At 38.3% G+C, this 23,050-nt stretch overlaps 1 protein-coding gene across 1 annotated transcript in view; it reads left to right on the top strand.

Moving 5' to 3' along the window:
• Window positions 1-23,050, top strand: part of LOC131069830 (cationic amino acid transporter 9, chloroplastic) — an 86,811-nt gene that overhangs the window by 46,632 nt on the left and 17,129 nt on the right. Inside the window, exons 3-6 of the mRNA XM_058005402.2 lie at window positions 17,287-17,463; window positions 17,765-17,989; window positions 18,105-18,281; window positions 18,444-18,686. Coding sequence (XP_057861385.2) covers window positions 17,287-17,463; window positions 17,765-17,989; window positions 18,105-18,281; window positions 18,444-18,686 — 822 coding nt within the window. The remainder of the gene's footprint in view (window positions 1-17,286; window positions 17,464-17,764; window positions 17,990-18,104; window positions 18,282-18,443; window positions 18,687-23,050) is intronic.

The following is a 23,050-nucleotide window of genomic DNA, read 5'->3' as shown; positions in this document are numbered from 1 at the left end:
CAGCATTCCCAGTTGTTTCTAGATAACAGATGTATCATCATCTTCCACTCCAAAAAAGATGAAATATAGGTATGATAAATACCAAAATGAAGTTCCGCAGTCACAGATTTCCTCCTCCCTTGATCATATCAAGGATACTGAGATAGGGCATGTTGACATGTCCGAATTCATACAAAGGATTGAAGATCCGAAGGAGGGTGATATGCAATGGTTGCTGGACAACCATATCCATCATGCCGCATCCTTTCCAGTTGCTGCCCTAGAATCGGAATTTATTCTAGCATGTGCTCATCATTTTGACAAAGAGACACGAGTTATTAAAAATGATGATGGAGAAGTGATCATTCGCCTGGATGCAGAAGCTATAGAGAGGGTTTTCAAAATACCTTCTGAAACCATTTATATAGAGATCTCCAAGCAAAGTGCAGTTGGATACTTTGCCAAAAGGGAGAAAGACTGTAAGCGTCATATCAACAAATGGATTCATGAACCTCGCACTGCGCTTACCAGATGGGCAAAGTTATATCAATCTAATTTCAAGAATGAGATCGGTGATACTATTACTCTTCTTAGCCGTATGATGGGATTGGAGCATTCCAATGTTTTTGAACCTTGGATGTACCAATTTATTATGTTAATAAGGCAGTCTCAGCACATCTGTTGGGGTGAGATCATCAGTGATGCTTTGTGTGAGCAACTTGCAGTCGTCTCTACTACCTTCACCTTCTACATGAATTCATATCTCGTGTATATTGCTGCGTCACTTAGACATTTCCCAGGTCTTTCCACCAAGGGTGACCGCATGCTTGTACCGGTTTGGGAATACTATGATCAGTTGCCTCTAAGATCAAGTAGGTCTCATTTCAGAAGGGTTCAGGACGCTTTCTTTGGTCATTATTTGTGTCAATTTGACAAGAACCTGAAGAACAAAAGAGTCTCAGATGAAGCATGGGAAAAGGTGAAAGAATATGGTTGTTTGTTTCTCCAATTTCCAACTTTGACCTACATGAGAGTTGGATGCTATGGCGGGCAGCCTTACATGCTCCCACGATACCCAACAGATAAGATTATTCTCATGGAATTGGGAAGGCAGATCATGGCTGTGCATACACATCAGTCAGTTAAGCACAAGGTTGGCATGGGTATTTCTTCCAACAACCCATTGAAGATTGGTCAATATTCTCTAATGACTTCAATCAAGGCCAGGGCTATGGAGACTGAGTTGCAGGAAATCAGACTCAAAAGATTCAAACCTAGAGCTGATTTCGATTACCGAGGCATGAAGGAGAAGATCAAGAAGACCTTCATCCATGTACACTGGATAGAAGATATTTGGGTTGATCTCTGTACCGAAAAGGAGATTCGCAAGATGGATTACTGCCGACTCACTGCAGAACAGATTGTGGATCTAAACCTCGTGAACGTGCCACAAGGTATGATTGATGATGGCAACGTTCTTGATCTTGAGTTTGTCAATCAGAATGTTGATGAGGTTCCGCTTCCTTCTATCCACTGGTCCCATAAGGAAGGCACTTCTATCTTGGATAGATTTCAGTCAGTTCTTGCCAATACCAATATCTGGCTTAAGAATAATGGTGTCAAGCTCATTAAGATTAAGGTTGGGAAAGAAGATGATTCTACAGGTCCTCTTGGGCGGAAGTCTGAAATTCAACTAGACAACAAAGAAGGTGCATCCTTTTCTAGTACGAGGATTAAATTGCGAGTCAGCCGTGCAATGGTGCTTTCTCCTCAGGAAATAACAGTTCAAGGCAAGGAGAAGCCACAGTTGGAAATTCATGTGATTGATCCTGAAGCTTCAGAGGAAGAAACTCAATTTGATAATGCTCCTCAGTCGCTTTCTACAGAGTCCCCACATAATTCTCTTTCTTCACTTCCTATTGAGGTACCCATGTTTCCTCCTGTGATAGATGTGAGCTCTCAATTTGCCCCTTCAGTTTTAGAATCTCCGCAGAACGTCCTTCCACTTTCAGCAGCAGAACCATCTCAAGGCCATCCTCAGGAAAATTTGTTGAATATCTTTTCGAAAGATCCTTCATATGTACCTGTGTCTGATATTGATACTTTTATGATCTGTTTTGATGAGTTCATGACATCTTCATCACATCCTGTCATCACTCAACAGACTATGGTGGCTATCCAGACAGACACTTCTCCCAAGGTCACCACAGTTATTCAAACAGAAACTGCTTCTCTCTCTATCCCAGAATCAGAGTTAATGGCTTTACCTCCATGGCTCAGTTCCTTCACTGCAAAGAGGAAGAAGCAGGTGATCTTACCTGATCCCTTTGACTACCAATAGTTGAAACAATCAAAACCTAAAGTTGTTAAGAGGGCAAAGACAGTTTCAAGGGTGACCGTTGATGAGAATCGGATGAGAGTGGCAGAGATTGCTGAACCAATATCAGATAAACCAGTTGAAGAAATGCAAGCAGCTGATTATCGGATCACCAAAGTTCAACTGGGTAAGCAGACTCATGAGGTTGTCAAGCATGATGCTCAACAAACAGTGGCTACATTGGTACAACGGTATGATGAGGTGTTGACCAAGAAAGATCAACTGGAAGTAGAGAATCAAAGACTCATGGCAGCCATCCAAAGTATTACTCAACCTTCAAGTGGAGAAGGCCAAGTACCTATTTCTTCCAGGGTCAGCGAACCAATCCAAGGTATCGAGAGAGCCGCCCAAAAGGTTCAAGCCTCAGACACCTGGGTTGATCAACTGCATGACTTATGTTCACAAGTCATAAGATAGGTATTTGAAACAATGGTTAAATTGGAGATCATTGAAGATAAGTTGAATCAAATCTTGGGTGCTTTCAAACTAAATTTGGAGAAGGTTGAGGGAAATTTAGTTTCTTGGCGAAAGATGCCTCAACATCAGTTGGGCGTTCTTCAGGTGCATGACACAATTCCTTCCAGAGTCACGTACATTGAATATGAGGAACTTCTGGAGAACAAATCTCTTGTTCTCAAATCATTCATTGAAGAAATTGATGAAACCTTAAAGTTGCGTGAAGCAGTCTTTCAAGATGTTACCTCCTGTTGTAAAAAGACATCCTGCAACATTTTAAATCAGAATGATGCGTTGCTGCCCGAGGAAGAAGTTCTTGCAGATCTGCAACTCGAGTGGAGAAGTGAGCAATTCTCAGTCGCTTCCATTCAAATATTGATTAAGTATCAAACTAAGTTGCAGGAAATCCGGTCAGCATTGGAAAAGGGCAATTCCACGCTATGCCAATGCCATGATGTCATCGTAAAGACTAGGGTGGTGGCTATGAACACTCATGAACCAGATCCTGATGAATTGTAGAAAGTTATTCAGAAGTTCGAATTGTTCATATCTTTAAAAGTTGCAACTTAAGTGTTTTTAACACTTGTTGTAAAATTTTAAAATTGTAATTTCAAAATTGTAGTTTCCCTTTCGGCAAGTTTACTAGTAAAAAGCAACTAGTAAAAAGCATTTTTGTAATTGCAAGTTGTCATCACTTGCATTTTTGTAATTACTTGTAAGGCAACTACAAGTTGTGTCCGATTAGGACTGTAGTTGGAATAAGTCTTAGTTAGTTATTGAAGTCATAATTAGTTGTTGAATAGGTCTTGGTGGTTGAGGGAATTTCTCAAGTTAGTTAGGATCCTCCCACCTTTTTCTCAAGGCTCCTCTCCTATAAATAGAAGAGAGGGTCCTTTGTAATCGATATCTTTTGGGAAAGCAAGCAAAAACTCTACCAAATTTACAGCAAGAAGTCTTTGAGCTTATGTATGTGAATTGAAGGTTTTGAAGAATAATAAAGAAGAATTACTCAAGTTTTGAGTCTTTGAGCTACAAGTTTGAGTTTGATTCTTTTTATTTATTCTATGCAAAGTGTTTCTAAAGGAGATTAGTCCAATCTGATTTGAAGTCTTTGAGCTGCAAGTAGAGAAGATTAATTAAAATAGGAAATCTCTAGAAGGAGCAGCAAGTCTTTGAGCTTGCGTCTATTCTTGAGGAAAAATTATTGTTTGATAAGAAATAGCAGCAAGTCTTTGAGCTTGCATTAGTTCTTGTCTTTGTGTTAAAAGAATAAATTATTCCAGTCATTGAGCTGTTGTCTTTTATTCATTGTAAAATTTAGTATAGCAAAGGATAGATAGGACTTCCAATAGTCAAGCCTTTGAGCTTGATATTGTTGTCCCGTCCTGAAGGAAGTGACGGAAGTCTTTGCGCTTTCAAGAAACTTCATTTCCTTTCTCTCATTTTACTTAAAAGTGGTTACTACTGTTCATATTTAATCGCTATCCTTTTCTGTGAAGAGAAAAGGATACTGTCTTTCTTGAAGAAAGAAGGAAGACTGCTGTACCATCCTGATTTTATTTCAGTTTTAGTTAGATAGGGGGAGCCTTCCCTTAATTAGGAGAGTTTTTACTCGTGTGCTGTGGTTGAAACCACAATTTTGTATATTTCCCCAAGTGTACAAAATTTTCAACCAATAGACTCCTCTGTGTAAGGGCCATCCAAGCTTCGATGCCACTTTGGTCATCCAAGGATGGCTTACTTACGAGCCCCTCATCAACCCTTCATCACATCCCTACCCTTCCTCCACAAGGGTACATTTATGTTGCAAACATTCATAACATTAGTTAGCAAAAGCATATTCCATATTACAATGTTTGTGATATAACTAGAATGTATTAAGCATGAATTATTATCTTATATCAATTATAATTCCTATTAAGCATATTATAATAAGTAACCAGCCTTTAAGAATAGAATATAACTGAATGAAGTCTTATCTAATAGCAGAGCAGTGCATTTAATGCATTATAAGAACTAGATTAAGACGCCTTTATATCTGAGAGGCAACTAAGACATTGCCTATATCTATAGCTGATGAGAACTAGAATAATGTCTATTCATATTATGCACCAATATCTGATAAACAGTATGATAACATTTATATCTGTTTAAGTACTTGGATGATCACCTATATCCGTTAAGAGTTTGGAGAATACCTTTTTTTGGCATGAATTAGGATGATCTCTATGATCTATTATGAATATTAATAACTTATCTCTTGTAAAATTAGAGAGAGAATTTCGATACAGCATACCAGGAATGATTTGTGTGCAGGCCTCTTCTTCTATGTGTGGTCTTCTTTCACAGGATGGCAGTGCAGGCTCAGATCAGACTGTGTCCTATATTCTTTCCTTCGTATTTTTCTTCTTACTTGCTGTGCAGGTTGAGAGAAGATTCCATACTTGTTATCTCCTTCTTACATGGTATGATCGTACTTATCTGAATTAATTATTGATCTCCTTGATATATCCTTCTCCTCCCCACTAAAAATTATTGGAATATCTTTTTATATAGACCTCAAAGGAGGATGATGAGTCACACCCTTATAACTGTTGAAAATTGTAGCTAGCTCGGATACCTGACTATTGAATATTAATGTTGTCAATGACAATTAAAATTTCCATGTATTATCTCTCATGTAACGTGAAGGCAAATGATGTAACTTAGGGCTGGGCCCAAACACATGTAACGTGAAGGCAAATGATGTAACTTAGGGCTGGGCTCAAATACATGTAACGTCTAGACAAATAATGTAACTTATAAATAGCAATGTAATATAAACAAATTAATATGCAAGCCGACTTGGGTGATTGGCGCCAAAGGATGGATATAAAACAAACATCAAATGAAATCATCTTATGCAATGTTATCTGCTCTCCAAACAGCGATCTCTCCTTCACTTATGTGAACTTGTCCAAGTCTATTGTGCGAATTCATTAAGGCTGATTGTGTGGCGAAGTTGTCAAGATCATCATGTGAGTTTGATGAAGATTCTTCTTGTGCGACTTACCTCTGCACATCAACCTGCAAGTCATCTAAGTACTCTGCAAACTCCTTCAGCAGAGCATCAGCAAATTACATTCCTTCAGTAGGGCAGCAAACTATTCCCAAAGAACAACGAATCAATTCTGGGACAGTGAATACACTTCAAGATCAGCGAATCCATCTTCAATTACAGTGAACTGACTTTGTAGGAGCGAACTTCATTTATAGTCAGCGAATTGTCTCCTTTGATCAGCGAATGGTGTCAATCTATGTCACCAGGTTCGGCCGAATTTCATTCTTGAAGTTCGAAATTCGCCAAACTTCAAAAAATAAATAAAAAATCGTTGAAATTCGAATTTAATTTAATTTAATTTTTTTTTAATGTTTTGCTGTTTCTTCTTAATTTTAATTTTTTGCCTTCTTCTGTTAATATTTTTTAAACACATCTTCAGTCTATCGTGAGTCGCGGCCTGCAGGAGAAGTAGTCGCGGACCCGTGATAGTCGCAGCCTGCAGGAGAAGTAGTCACAGACCCGTGATAGTCGCAGCCTGCAGGAGAAGTTCGCCTGCAATTTTTGCCTGCCGTTTTTGCCACCGTTCGTGCCCTAGCATATGTCTCATTGTTTCCTATGGTTTATATTTTATAAATATGTCATCTATTTGTAACGATTTCAAATCTATTTATCAATGTTAAACTATTTAGGCAATTTATAGATATATTACATATATTTATTAAAACAATTTAAAAATTACATATGGCGAATTTAATTCGAATTTTATACATTTCGAATTTTTCCCTCATCGAACTTCATTCGAATTTCAAAGTTGTCGAACTTCGAATTCGAATTTGAACCTGGTGACTTAGGTGTCAATGATCAGCAAATGGTCATCAAACTGTCTTCCTTGATTAGCATTCAAGTTAACTGCAGATAAGTTCATTATTTTGCTATGCGTGCCCTAGTTTGGTTTCATTATACTATTGTGCATATACTGCTGTTCTAAATGCTTCAAGTGTTGAAGCCGAATTGTAAAGACATTGACTAACTATTGCATAATAAGATCTGACATTTATAGCTGGGTTTTTCACCTCCAAGAGGGAGGTTTTCCCAGGGTATTTTGGTGTTCCTAGTGTTCATTATTTGGTTTTATGTCACTGCTATCATCTGTGTGATTCTAATTTATTAGTCTGATACTAAAACTAACAATAACTGGTCACATCTCTTCATATTAATCTTTTCAAGAGTCACATCTTTTCCTTGCATCTAAAACCTTTGCGACTTAATGAACTCTTCCTCTTCATGAGTCGCACCACTTGGTTTGCAAAGACTGATCGCTTCTATTGATTGCTAAGGAGATCGCAGCCTTCTGTATTTAATCACTGATTTTGAAACATTGCATTATTATATCTTAATGATATATCTCCTTATGTAACTAATTCGTTGGTTATATTAATTCCTTGTAAACTTTAATCTTTGTAATCCCTTGCTAAGAGATAATCTTAATCACTGCATATAATTAGTTTGTTGCTCTCCTTTATCTGAGTCTTCTTTAATTTCTGTGTATTAATGTATTCAATTGTTGTTCTATTATTTTTTAAGTCGCTGCTCTCCAAGAGTCTTAATAGAGTTGCCATAGTCGACATTAAGACATTGCTTCTCATTTGATCGTTTTATTATGAAGTTATGGTGGTTGATAGGAGATGACAAATTGCTGTTCCTTTTCCCTTTAGGAATCGTTGTGTAATGTCTCGCTCTTTGCATTTACATAAAGTCAGACTGGTACTTGGTTCGATTTGACTTCCAGAAAATTGTAAAGTCTTGTTCCAAGACAATTTTCTCTTATAGCAAATGGTACGTTTTTAGTGGAGTCAGGGTGGGGATATGACAGCACAACACACATAATAATAAATTAAATATTATAAACATTTTGCAAGGTGTACAACACTTAATCCTTAACACTAATTTGTTTAAGACTTGAATTTTTTTTTTCAATTTTAATTTAATTTTTCAAATTAATTGACATGCTTTTTGCTTTTCATTTAATTACTTCTTACACACACTAAAAAATAGACATGCTCCCAATAGAATAATCTCAAATTATTTATTAAAATATTCACTAGTCAATACTATGAATAATTTCTAATTTTATATATTTTAAATTAGAATATTTACTAATAGAATAGACACTAATTAATTATTATTAATTTCTATTTGATTATTATTTTTTGATTGGTAATATATATTTTATTGATATTGAAATAAAAAGTACATAGCAAAGTCGGTATTGCAGAAATACATTCATCTATCAGCCCCTAGCAACCCCCCACAAAAAACACAGCATCCACCCTTTATCAACATCCATAGGCTACGGACAAGATCCCAGTGCCCTGCGATTCTCCATTGCAGCCCCAAGCCATTGAATTCCAAACACTATCATCATTACATTGACATTTTACCAATGATGATTTCTGCATATACTAAAACCCTTATACAAAAATGAAGCCACAACTTCCCCATTTGCACCATGAAAATGTCATAAACCACCCACACCCAGATCCAACCACCCAAGGCAAACAAAATGTCTAAGTCCCCACCCAACCCATGTCACCAATTCAATAAAAAGACACCAGAGAAATTCCAGTGACATAACCGCAGCAACAAAACCATAATGGAGGTCAAACTTGGCAAAAATCCTCTCCATAACAGAGGATAACATCTCACCCCTTACCCTGGCTGCGTTCACCAACATTTGCCGACATGGGATCAACTGTCATCTCTTTCGACATCATTGGATTCATCTCCATTGACCCTTGTGACCATTCCACACACCTTGCATTCCTCTCCACCGCTTTACCTTGGAGAAAAGACTTCAGCACATTCCAGCCCTTTGCTACTTTCACCCTTCTCGCATCCCTGTTAACTCCAACAGGCCAGCGAATGAAAGGGAAAAGTACCCAGAATTCATCCGCTTCCTCATTCTCAACCCCTTCCCGCAGGTCGAAACTTGCCCCCGGCACCGCCCATGCCATCACTGTTTGAAGCCTCAGAAGCCAATCATCCTCAAAGCATGAATGCATGGCCCATTCCACAACCTCCTCCCTCTCACCCAACTCCAGACCCCAGACAGCCACTATTGCAACAATGTCTGCATTTACACAATACCTATGAGTAGAAGACAAGAAATCCTCACCAAATAGAGTATCAATTGCGTTCACTAGTCTCTCTTCACTAAAATTAAACAGCCCTTTAATTCTCTTAGAGGAAATCTTCCCCAAAAAGGCGACTTGCTGCCTTGTTGTTTGGAGAGTGAATGCCGCCTCCATTTTGTCTGCACATATCCACCCATCACCTATATGCCAACAACTAGTGTCCTCCGCCACCTTATAACTCCTAGCCACAAACTTTAATCACATTCATCTTCAAACATTAAAGAATGATTATTAATGTGCACCAACTTCGGCATGCGATGTACCATCAAGATCCGTCGACAGATTTCAAAAATCCTCACAATGTACATCCTCTTCATCATTGAAGGACAATGCCCATTTAGACAAGGTGTCAGCCACCTCATTCCCCTCGTGCTGCATATGTGTCACATGGAATCATTCACTTCCATCAAATCTCGTTTAATTGCCATAAGATATTTATACAAGTGCCAAGCTTGAGTCTCTCCTATTTTGATTGCATTAACTATAATAGCGGAATCACCTTCCAAAGCCCCATATTCACACCGAGATTGATTGCCAACAAAGCAGCTTGTGCCTCAGCAACATTGTTTGTCCCGTTAGAGAGTTTTTTTGTCCCCATCACAATGATATTTCCCTTCCAATCTCTTACAACATAGCCAGCCCCATATGGCCCTGGGTTGCCCTTGGAAGCTCCATCAAAGTTTATTTTAAACCATCCTTCCTGGGGCACTGTTGATGTGTATTTTGTACACAACCAAACACAGAATAAAATACCAAAGTATCTTATCCTCTCTTGAACAAAGTTCCCGATTGTTGAAGATCTCGCTGAAGGATCAATCGGAGTAACTCCAAGGTTCTGTTATGTAGGATCTCTACGTGTGGATAAGCTCTTCGCGGTATGATGTGATTTGCTGGAATCACAAGGGGACTTACACTCAATGACCTAAACGTCTGATTTGCTGGAATCACAAGTCCTATTAACTAATTGGAAGACAAACAAATGACAAAAGATGCAGGGTTCAAGAAGTCTACTCTACTACCTAGAATGCGAGAAGATGGATGAACGACTAGGTGGAGTCCTACTGGGCTGAGTCTCACCATCAAGTTGAACAATTCAACACCAACTCAGTGCGATCTTCTGGGGGATGCTTCAAATATATTCAAATCGGACACCATCAGATATTGATCATCATTCAATTTAATGCATGAACAATAGACATGTAACGACTTGAGATTAAGCTCATTTTATGCCAGTTGACCACGCAGGGCGCACTTACAATCAGTAAGAGGCTAGTGGTATGGATTAGACGGATTCCACATAGGTGCATTCAACAACTTCTTTCATTCAATTTAATTATCTATCATCTAAAATGAAGATTCAACAAGAGACCATGCATATTGCAACGAAACGACATATTTCACCATATCTTCAATGAAAAAGAAGTCTTTACAATTGAGGCAACAATGTCTTGTCTTCTCTTCCTATTCTACTCTAATTGCTATTCTATTTGCTATTCAACTACCTATTCACAGCCTATCAACTATTTTCTCACTATTGTCTATTAGCTAACCATTCATCCTTTACAAATGAGGAGCCAGGGCTTATATAGCGCTCACAATACAATTCAATGGCCCAGATCAATTTGAGATCAATGGCCGAGATTTTACAATAAAAACCCTAATTAGGGTTTGTTACAACAAACTCAATTCTGGCCAATGAAATAATTGCATTATTTGGACACATGTCTTCTCTGGAATATTCGACCAATGGATAATCGGGGTAGGTACATCGAAGTTTGTGTCATCTTTGATGAGTCAGGTACATTGAATCTGGACACGATGAGGTGGACCAATCCGACTAGAGGAGTGATGACTGGGACGCCACCTTGTCTGACACTTGCAACTTGGTTGATGTTCAATTTGATGATGCTGAGAAGCTAACTTTAATTAACTCTTCTGAGACTATCTGCTTCTCCAATGGACCCTTGCTTTAACCTCCTTTGTCTTTGATGTGCAGGATGGATGGTGTATCTTTCCTTCAAATGCTGGACTGGAAGAGGTCGTGCTTGATAATGTTGGATTGGAGGAGGTCATCCCTGCTGATGTTGGACTGGAGGAGGCCGTCCTTGCTCTGGCTTGGTCTTCTTTCACTTGCAAGACAAACCATAAAATGATTAAGGACACAATATATTTATTCTAACATAGCATTTTATACCTTAAATCATCAACAAGAAGACATCAAAATGAAGTTTGCTCAGGGTTCTCCTCTAGGACAGGCTCCATAAGAATTTCGCCTTGGACCCTCTGGAAGGGTCAGGAGCGAATTTTGCATTCCTGGCCAATTTAGACCTCTTTTCAACATTACCTCACAATTAGCTCCTCGCCTGGCCCAAACAAGGTGAAAAATAGTAGTTTCAAAGGATTTCGCCCTGGACCCTCTGGAAGGGTCAGGAGCGAATTTTGCATCTTTGGACAAATTCCATCATGTCTCTACTCCAAAATGCCTTCCAAGGCAAGCATACGCTATCCTTCTCCTCACCAAAGGCTGGGAATCCACAACTTGACGTTCCTCATGGGCAAACTAGGTGATTTTGGGAATTTTGCTCTGGACCCTCTCGAAGGGTCAGGAGCGAAATTCCTTCTTTAGGCTTCATTTTACACTTCCTTCACCTCAATTCATCTTGCAAGGCTTAAATAACCTCCCTCGAGTCTTTTCATGCCTTAGGATTCAAAATCTTGCCTCGACACAAAGGGGAAATAGTGATTTTGATGAATTTCGCTCTGGACCCTCTAGAAGGGTCAGGAGCGAAATTCACTCTTTGCTTGCCTATTCACACCCAATTTCACTTTCTTCACCTCACTTCATCTGGACTCCCTCACATTGAACCCATTTCCCAACTTGCCAGTATTGGTTTGATCTTCACAAGGCCTAAAAGGTCAAATTCGCTCAAAAACCTAGCCAGGGACAGGACCTATCTAGAATTTCGCTCTGGACCCTTTGGAAGGGTTAGGAGCGAAATTCTCATTTTAGCTCAAAATTCACACTTTTGATGGTCAAACATCTTTCCAAGGCATTCCAAATAGCTTCTCTCACCCTAGTCTAGGCCTGACTTAGCAGAAAATTTGGAGAAAAGGATAGTTTTAGTGTTTTTCGCTCTGGACCCTTTGGAAGGGTCAGGAGCGATTTTCAAGTTTTGAGCATGTTCCTCCATCCTTTCAACTTCAATTCACCTCCAAGACTAAGGACACATTGCCTCACTCCTATTTAGGCCATAAAAATAAAAATTTTAACTTGTCTTGCAAAGAAAGTAGGTGATCCTAGGATTTTCGCTCTTGACCCTTTGGAAGGGTCAGGAGCGAAATCCTTGGTTTGGGCTAATTTCCATCATTTTTCAACACCAATTAACTTCAAAAGGCAAGAACATGTCTCCTCGCACCCATCCAAGCCATGAAAACCTAACGTTTGACTAGACTTGCAAGGAAAATAGGTGGTTTTAAGATTTTTGCTCTGGACCCTTTGGAAGGGTCAGGAGCGAAAATCACTTTTTGGCTCAATTCCTTCAAGTTTGATAATCATTGCTAAGTCAAAGTCATTCCTGAGGACCTCTCCCATCAAAAATCGCCCTAGTCAGCACTTGGCTTGGCACAAAATTGGGAAAAAAGGTGTTTTAGAGAAAATTTGCTCTAGACCCTTTGGAAGGGTCAGGAGTGAATTTCTTAATTTAGGCTTATTCCTCCATCATTTCAAGTTGAATTCACCTCAAAAGGCTAGAAAACACTTCTCCTCTCACATCCAACCCAAGTTTGACATGATTTTGCAAGGGGAAATAGGTGGTTGAAGAATTTTCGCCCTAGACCCTTTGGAAGGGTCAGGAGCGATTTTCATCATTTGGCTCAATTCCTTCAAACTTGATAATTATTGACCATTCAAGGACATGCCTAAAGACACCTCTAATCTTGAACCACACTAGACTTGGCATAAATTTGAGGGAAAAGATAGGTTTTGAGAAAATTCGCTCTGGACCCTTTGGAAGGGTCAGGAGCGAAAATCTCATTCTTGACCAAAAATCATCATTCTTTCAACTTGAAACTTCATTGCAAGGTAAAATCTCATCTCTCTTTGCCCTAGGAACAAGGTTTTAAGCTCAAGCAAGGTAAACAATATAGGCTTGTAAGGAATTTCGCCTTGGACCCTTTGTAAGGGTCAGGAGCGAAATTTCCTTCCTTGGCTAAAACACTCATTCCTCAACTTTTTCAAATGTCCTTAAGGATTTAAATATGCCCATTCTCTCTTTCAACATGCCTTGGACATCAAAATTTGGCCAAATAAGGAAAGAAATGAGGTCTAGGAGGATTTTCGCTCTAGATCCTTTGGAAGGGTTAGGAGCGAAAATTTCATTCTTGGCTTGATTCTCCATTTCTTCAACTCCAATCCAATCTAGAAGACAACTAGACATCATTCTTCACCCAAGGGATAAGGTCTTAAGCCAAAACAAGGTCAAAAGAATAGGCTTGCAAGGAATTTCGCTCTGGACCCTTTGGAAGGGTCGGGAGCAAAATTCACCTTCTTGGCTAGAATCCTTCATTTTTTCAAAGCTCTCACACATTTCCAAAGTCCAAACACGTCCATCCTCCTTTCAAGATGCTTTGCAAATCAAAATTTGGTCAAACTAGGGAGGAAATGAGCTTTAGGAAGATTTTTGCTCTGGACCCTTTGGAAGGGTCAGGAGCGAAAATCATGTTTTGGGTTGGATCCTTGACTTTTCCTATTTTCATCGTCTTTGGGAGGCAAACATAGATCCTTCCTCATGCATCCTCACCTTGGTCTTGACTCTTGCTAAAGGAAAAATGAGTGTTTTCAAGAATTTCGCTCTGGACCCTCTGGAAGGGTCAGGAGCGAAATTCATCTTCTTGACTAAAATCCTTCATCTTTCAATCTTGACAAGGCTAGAACATTCAAAAATACCTTCAAACATGCCTTAGGAACTAGAAATTTGGCCTTGATAAGTGAAAATTTTAGGTCTTCAAGGATTTTCGCTTTGGACCCTTTGGAAGGGTCAAGAGCGAAATCCCTATTCTTGGCCAAGGTCCTGACTTCATTTTCACATTTCTTCATTCAAACAAGCGTTTTTACCTTCATTGAAGCCTGGGAATGCGTTAGTTCTAGGTTTTGGTGCAAGTAGAATGTCTTATGGAGAATTTCGCTTTGGACCCTTTGGAAGGGTCAGGAGCGAAATTTGACATTTTGGTCTCTCCGTCAGGATCATTTTATGGAATATAACATTTAAGTACAAGTGACATTTCCTTATATCTTTCTTCTTTCTTATACTTTAAGTTATATTCCATATATACTGTCAGGATGTTTGAGAGTGGTTTCGGATCTCCAGGAGTTATATTGCAAAATCTAGTTTTTGGAGGATTCTTCAGTTTTCCAGACTTAGTCAAATTTCAGGATCAGGACATTCTAGACAGCCAAATTTCAGGATCAGGACATTCCAGACTTGGCCAAATTTTAGGATCAGGACATTCCAGACTTAGCCAAATTTCAGGGCATTTGAAGATCAGGATGACATTCCAGACTTCACCACTCACCAACTTGACCTAGCTTGGACCTTCAAGAATGATATTCACTCACCAAGCAAGACACAATTAGCAACAAGATCAAAACCAAGCCCTAAGGAAGACTTTCAAAGAAACCCTAATTTTGGGGCCCCAAAGACTCAACCTAGCTCAAGCAGAGCCTGCTATCCAGCGATCCCCTTGACAACACTCATCACGCAAAGGCTAACAGACAAAACCCTAAAACCTAGAAAGCAAAACCCCACAAAGCGAAAAAGTAGGGGTCCCCATTTGCAATGGGGCGATGTGTGAATAAGTCACAACAGGCGCGAGGCATGTTATCTTTTGTGCCTATTTGTCTTCTGGATGAACTTGGCAAGGCCCATTAATGGGCCAATTTCTATTTAATTATTTATATAGTCGCTTTTTTTAATATTAATTAGTGGTAGTTCTATTGGGGCTTCCACCCTTGAATCATGAGGGTTTGTTTAGATGATCATATCTTATACAATTTATTTGCAAGGATATTGCTTTAACTAACACTATACTAGTGGGGGATACTGTTGCCGTTATTTTTCAAATTCCTATTCTTCCTCTTGCAATGCCCCTATTGTTTGAACTTCTTGCCTTCTTCTCGCTTCCTTTCTTAACCTATAGAGCATGCATTTTCATTTCCTCCCTCCTTCGCTTCTATAGCTTGAATGCTTTCTCCTTCTATTTCCTCTTGTAGGGCAGCTTCTCTTTATTCTTCCTTGCTTCCCTCCTTCAACACTTGTGGGCTTACCACACACAATCATTGCAGTGGAAACATCACTTTAACATGCCCTATTGGTGCTAAGATATCCTTGAGGAGAACTGAACCTTGGTCTCCAATATGAGAATTAAATGGTTCCACCAATTGATTACTTTTGACTTTATATAATTACTATTTAATATGTTGATTAATTTCTCTATAAATTAATCTGAATATTATTACAATTGCTAATCTATGCAAAGATTTTCTAATATTAGTATAACTAATAATTGTTTAATATTATTTTAAATAATTATGCAGTTAATAATATCTATATACCTTTTATTAATATTTGATATTATAATTATCAAAATTGTTTATATTAATCTAACAATTGTTTTATATATATTATATACACACACATACACGAGCTAATATATAGTAAAATACTCTTGGTTTTTGGCTCTAATAGTGTAATAATGTTATATTTTTCTATGCCTTTGTGTTAAGTTCTATACCAATGCTGAATTCTATCATTCTTATTTGTAGAACAAAATTTGAATATAAATAATAATTTGATTCTTGATTCAATTTCTAATATTTAGAAATGAGTACTCATTCTTAGCATATAAAAAATAATATTGCCATTCCTAATAGTTTCCATTTTTGTGTGACTACTCAAGCTACCTTTGGTCCTTTTTTGATTCATTGTTGTCTGCGCTCCCTTCTCCCTTCTATCTAGTGAGCAAGTCTGTAGTCTACTATTTCTCAAAGTTACCCCGAGTTTCCGGGACGGGGATGGCAGGCGATGGCGGGACGCGTTTCCGGGATGGCAAATTTTTTTGTCAAATTTGGGGACGGCAGGGGATGGCAAAGGGGACGGCTATATTAAATATAGGAAAAATTTAAAATATATACAAAAATTTCAAAATTCTAAATGTCCATATGAAAACATGGATAAAGCATGCATATATACATTATATTCATTTGAAAACATGGATATAGCATGTGTATGGTACTATGAAAAGTTGAAAACATTTTAGAATGTAAATTCTGAACATACAACATTGTTAATACTCAATAGACAATATGCAATTATGCATTCATAAATCAGAATTTCAGTTCATTCACATTGTCAATATGCATATCATAATAGATATTAAAGAAATAACATACAAAATGTCAAAATGCCCAAAGGCTACACTGCTGCCATATAGTTTCATTGTCAATTTAATATTTATATTTATAATATGAATTAATTAAAATTTTAAACGTTTGATATAAAATTAATAAATTTAAAATTTAATTAATATTTTCTTTTATTTTTTTTATATTTTTAATAACAATTTGAATTAATAAGGGGCCTATATTAGAAAATTTAAATAAAAAATTGAAAATGCAACTTTTTTATTTTTTAATATTTTTTAATGACCTTAGATATGGGGGACGTTTGGCCGTCCCCGGGACGGATTGGGGATGTCCCAGCCGTCCCAGCTGTCCCCGGGACGTACGGATGTCCCCCAGAGCTAGGGCAGGCGTCCCCCCGTTTCGGGGACGTCCCCTCAAAATCAGGGCAATTTGGGGACGGGGGGAAACGTCCCCTGGCCGTCCCCAAGTCCCCGAAACGTCCCTGGGACAGGGACGGGGGTTTTCAGGTCGGGGACGCGTCCCCGGGTAACTCTGCTATTTCTTTCTCTTCATCCCAATGGTGGATTGTGGAGTATAATTTGAAACAATGATGCAAAAAAAAATACAGCATTCAGGATCGTGTCATACATGCGTTCAGTTTAGCTTTCTTTACTTTCATTAACAATTTTGCACTACAATAAATGTTTTGAATCCATGAATTTTTTTAAATGCTTTGTAAAGTTTATTAGAGTTTTTAAGTCAAGCATAGTGGATAATATTATTTTATATGGGCTCTCTCAGGTGCCACCTTTGACAGCATATGGTGGTGTTTATGTTCCAGGTTATGATTGTTCTGCTGGTAATTTTTAGTGGTGCTTTTGAGATTGATGTGTCAAATTGGACCCCTTTTGCTCCTAATGGATTCAAAGCAGTTGTCACGGGGGCCACAGTTGTGTTCTTTGCTTATGTTGGATTTGATGCAGTTGCAAACTCAGCAGAAGAATGCAGGAAACCCAAGGTGATGTGCAAGTTTTTGTCCATAATTTCTGTATGCTTCCATCACATCAGGGGCTTTTATTCTTTTGGAAAATCCATCTTAGATTACTTAAATGATCAAAGAGTCGTATACCTTTTTTTTACATATTTTTATGGAATTAAATATTGAATGAGTAATTAGATACAGAATGGTGCATATTTTTCATTTAGTTTTGTGACATATCACATAAGATTGGCATAAAAATTTCATCTTTAGTTTTCTTATTATTATCTTAATGACATATAATGTAAACACATTTTTGATTTGTGTAATTTTTTTTCAGAGGGACTTGCCAATAGGCATACTTGTTAGCTTGATTGCTTGTGCAGCTTTATATATTGGTGTCTGCTTAGTTTTAACGGGCATGCTACCTTATGAATATCTTGGTGGAGATGCACCTTTGGCAGAAGCTTTTTCTGCCAAGGGCCTAAAGTTTGTTGTTGTCCTTATAAGTGTTGGTGCTGTTGCCGGTCTTACTACAACACTTCTCGTTGGATTATATGTTCAGGTTATAATTCTACAATCATATACAAGTGTTGTAGACACATGATTTTAATGAATTCATTGTAGTTTAGTTTTCTTTTTAACTAACTCTTTCTTACTATATGTTGCATTTATGGCAGTCACGCCTATATCTGGGTCTAGGACGTGACGGCCTGCTACCATCCTTTTTTGGAGAGATTCATCCTAAATATCGGACCCCTATCAACTCCCAAATTTGGGTTGGATGTGTTGCTGGAATCTTGGCAACCTTCTTCAATATCAGCTCACTTTCTCATATTTTGTCAGTCGGTACACTGGTATATTTCTGACTTGAAACTTTGCTACTTTTTTTTATAACTCATAAATAGAAATCTGGCTTTTTGTTGGGAATTGGAAAAACAATAGAAATTGCATTAGCCTGACTCATAGAATTAGGTTCCAATGGAAACTAATATTTGTTATGTGACCAATTGTAACAGTCAGGATATTCAGTTGTTTCAGCTTGTGTCATCATGCTTCGTATAAAAGTGGATGCACAAATTCAATCTGAATTTCCTGCCAAAGGGTACACAAAATGGCATGAGGCTGTTGTGTGTATTCTCGGTGTTGCATGCTGTGGCTTTGCCTCTGGTCTGTGTTATCGTTTCGACTCATATTTTATTTATCCTGTGATCTTAATCATTTTGGCTGTCTTCTTTGCTGCTACTCTTCAGTATAAGCAAGTAAGTATTCTCTAAAATTTTGAATTTACTTATGCTCTTGATATGGAAAGAAATTATATGCCCAAGTAAGTGGAAGACATGGAATGGAATCTACTTCAATGATTGTTTTCTTTATTTTGGATTGAAAACCTGGAAAATTTTGTTAAATAAGTTATATAGCTTCAATGAAATTTGTTGTGTATTCTGTTTTTTTTTTGTTGAATCAAAATTAGTTGCTGTAAGAACTAAAGTTATTGGCAAAACAAATTAACAATCCCATAGCTTATCACATATTAACTAAGAAGAAATAGTAGTTTCTGGATGAGGACCAACTTTTAGTTCTTATGATTGTGTCAATATTTAATATTTCCTGAACATGTGTATAGAAACTGATTTTCTTATCACTTACTCATTTTCTGTCATATTTTCTTCTGAATCTCTATTTCTTCACTCTCTTTTGAGCATTGTTTAATCTTTTCTAAAGTTTTAATATTGGTGAAGCTGGAGACAACATCTTCCTAGTGGTTTTGAAGAGATCTATCCTTTTGACACATTAACTTTTGAAAAGAAGCTATATTAAAACCGATGTGCCCTCTGCAGAGGGTAGAACCAAGTTTGATTACGTACATTATGTTCCCCACCGTGTTTGCCTTTTTTGATTATCTATGATTCTTCTTGGTCTTAGTTATTGTCCAATGTCTATTGAAGTGTTTCTATCCATGCAGACAGTACTTAATTTTATTTCATACTTTGATACCATAGTAATAAAAATCAGGAAAAAATTGTGAGAAATCGTGATTTCTCGGGAATTCTGGACTTTTTCCTCATTTTTTCACTGTCAAAATCGTGATATTTTCGTAAAATCGGAAGAAATATTTTCCTGGTAATTTCTCAATTTTTATGTGATTAAACTTTGAAAAATTTGTATATTCCCTATTTTTGGCAATATATCTGCAAAAAGTCACAATTTTTTGTCTGCTGCAATTTCTTTTTGAAAATTCTAACCCCATCTTTTCTTGATTGAATTGTGGTTTTTGACTAAATCTTACCTTTTTTTTTTCTTATTTATTCCTGAGAACGATTGTTGCTACTATGATACAGTTAATCCATATTAGCATTTCAGGGTTTGAACACACTTGCCACGTTATGTTGCAAGGATTGATTAAACTTAAACTTAATTTCACATCAAATCTTATAATATCAGCTTATTGTTGCTGTTCATTAAACAATCACTCAAACGGTCTGCAAACACACTAGCTGTTACATGCACTACAAAATTTCATCCAAAGCTGCTAATGTTAGACACAATGCACCACTTAGAGGGGGGTGAATCAGTGGTTCTCAAAATTTTTCCCTTTAACTGACTTATGTGAGCATACCGGTTATGGGATCTAACACAATGCAGACTTACTGGTTAGTGGGAAGGCTAATCACAAATGGATTCACACAAAGCGACATCACATAACACTAGTATGCACGAGGAAAACCCAAGATGGGAAAAACCTCGGTGAGCAATGTTGCTGGAGTCTACTGCTCCAATCCAGCTTCACAATAAATCTCTGTTACAATGTTTAGGGCTACAACCCAAGGAGCTACAACCCCTGATTTAGGGCACCAACTCAAGGAGCACCAACCCCTAACTTGTTTATGGGCTACAACCCAAAGGAGCTACAACCCCTGCACCGAGCTACAACTCAGTGATCTCAAAGATATCTTCAAATACAAAATTAGTAATACTGTTACAAGTGAATCTTGTAACCATTTCATATACCTCACTCTGTCGATGAGACACCTTCTCTACTACACCGACTCATTCTTCTGCTACTCTTATCTGCTGCTGTATTGCCGGTAAACTCTACTGATTCACCTCTGCTCTTCTTCTTCTCTACCGGATCTCCTCCTTGCTGCTCAGCTCTTCAATCTTCTCAACTGTCTATCTGTCGGTGCAAGCCCCTACCTGTTATCTCTTCAGATGCACTCTAGCTGCTATACCGGTTGCTCAAACCATACCGGTTAACCCTCTATTAAACCTTGTCACCAGTTTAACCTTCACTCCCTCAGTCACTGCTATCCTTAGCTATTTTCTCTTTGACTGATGTAGCTCTCTCATGCAGCACTCACACACTTCGCAGCAACTCTATCTTCTTCTTTCCAGCAACAACCCTCAATGATTTTGGCATCCTCATTTATAACCTAGTTTTCCCGCCAAAAGCCAATTCAAAAACATGGGCGGTTAGGGTTTCCTCATCAACCTCGAGGCAAACCAAATCCAATCAGATCTTGTCTGATCTGATTACCCAGACAACTATTTGCTCATCACCGCCATTAACGTGCCTTCTTGATCACGCCTTCTATCTTTGGCAATCTGCTTTTTACCCTATCGGCTGATCTCTTGGTCAAACACCAAGATTGGTCTTGCGGTTTCCTTCTTCTATCTCGATCTCCTCAATCACTCTGAGCTGGCTCTTAGTTGTCCTCCAGACCTCGAGCCACAAACCTTTGCAATGGCTCTGCAACACATCCCATGATTTACGGGATCTTCCATTAATGTCGACCAACTCTGCAACTACCTCGTCAGTGCACATTCCATCTACCGCTGCATGCAAGTCCGCCACCTTGATTCCACGTGGCATCCATGTCAACCAACTGCCAGCTTGGATCATCATGTCGGTCCAGATAGGATCACCGACCAAACACTCTACCGGTTCTTCTTGTCTACCGGTTTGCTAACCCTGCCGGTATCTTACACTTTACCGGTTAACTCCTCATGTCTGCTCTTTGCTGAACTGTCGGTTGAACTCCTTAACCAATCACCAGACATGTCTATCCAAAGCATGCTCATTCTCATCAAGTGGGAAGCCTTCTGCATCTGTACCTTTGTTTGTATTACCGGTGGACATACATACTGGTAAACACTCTTGATGATACTATGTCATCAACCTTCATGAGACTCCATCTTCAATCTGACCATTCTCCTTTGTCTGCATCTGCTCAGCCTTGCCTTCTCCCTGATCAGCTCAGACCATATCTCAACTAGTTTGTCAAAGAGACAAACTCAACATACTTCAACTGCATCGGCATCCCAACATGCCTTCTCTTTCGGTCCAGTGCATAACCTTGATTTCATGTACTCAAGGCATTCCTTTGTTTCACCGGTGGATCCGGTGTGAGCCTTCAAACACTTGCCTTTACCTCTTTTTCCTTATCTCACAGAACTATAATGCACACTTTGCATGATAGGAGATAAGCTCCACTTACCGGTGGAGTGACACCTTGTCATCTGCTTCCTGCAATGCACTCATGTGACTTCCCCGTTTGTGACCTGTTCATTCTTCTCCTCCGGTGTTGATGTGATTTAGGTAATATTCTGCCACTTCATCACAAACAACAGCTCAAGCACCTTGCCCATCCTGCTTGTATATTGGTCATAATCTTGCCGGTTGACAACCACTCACTTGGTCGATTTGCCTTGTCCATGTCAACACTTCACTTACTAGTTGACATCCTTTCCTTACCGATGATACACTGTACCGGTAACCTTGCCCTTTCATTCGCACAAGTCAGACACTAACTTGTGTACCGGTAACACCAATGGTCATTGCTCTGAATGACATTCTCTTCTTTTCCTTACCGGTGTTCTGCAACACAAGGTGATATCAAAGATATCTCATCCTGTACTTCTTCATGACAGTGTTGCACATACATCTCTCATACCAGTTGTCATCCCATACCGGTTGACATCAATGACAACACAATGCCAACAACTAAACCCACCAAAATTATAATTTGATGTTTAGTTTGCAACAATTGTTGAAACTTGAAATTTGAATTCCATGTATCATAGAAGCAAAAATTGTTTGGGTAAAAAATCAGCAAATCAAAAGCATAAGAGTTTTACAAAAATTAGGAAAAAATCGGATTTAAAAAAACATATTTTACTGTATATAATAACAATATTTTAATATCAATATAATATTATAATTACATTACTTATTAATATATTATAATTATATTATATATTATACTATTATTATTCAAGCTTACATGGGGACGCATCCCCTACCTTGGAACCTGGCGTCTCCGTCCCCTAGCCGTTTCGGGGATGGCGGGACGTCCCCCTGTCCTCTCCGCTGCACAAAGAAACTCAGGAAATGCCAGGAAATGTTCTCAATTGTTTGGGGATGGCTCGTGGCTAAGAACGCTTTCGGGTGTTTTTTGTAATTTTTTTTTCTTATATTGCTCCATGGGGGGCCCACAAGCACTTCTAAAGCACAAAGGAACTCTAAAATGACATAAAGAGTTAAAACCAAAACAAAACACTAACCCAATAAACATATTTCTTCTTTCATTTTCTCAGTTTTTGCTCCTTGCTATGAGAGTTTGCT

The sequence above is a fragment of the Cryptomeria japonica genome, chromosome 6, assembly GCF_030272615.1.
Source record: "Cryptomeria japonica chromosome 6, Sugi_1.0, whole genome shotgun sequence".
Lineage (NCBI taxonomy): Eukaryota > Viridiplantae > Streptophyta > Pinopsida > Cupressales > Cupressaceae > Cryptomeria > Cryptomeria japonica.
This window is presented reverse-complemented; position numbering and strand designations above follow the sequence as displayed.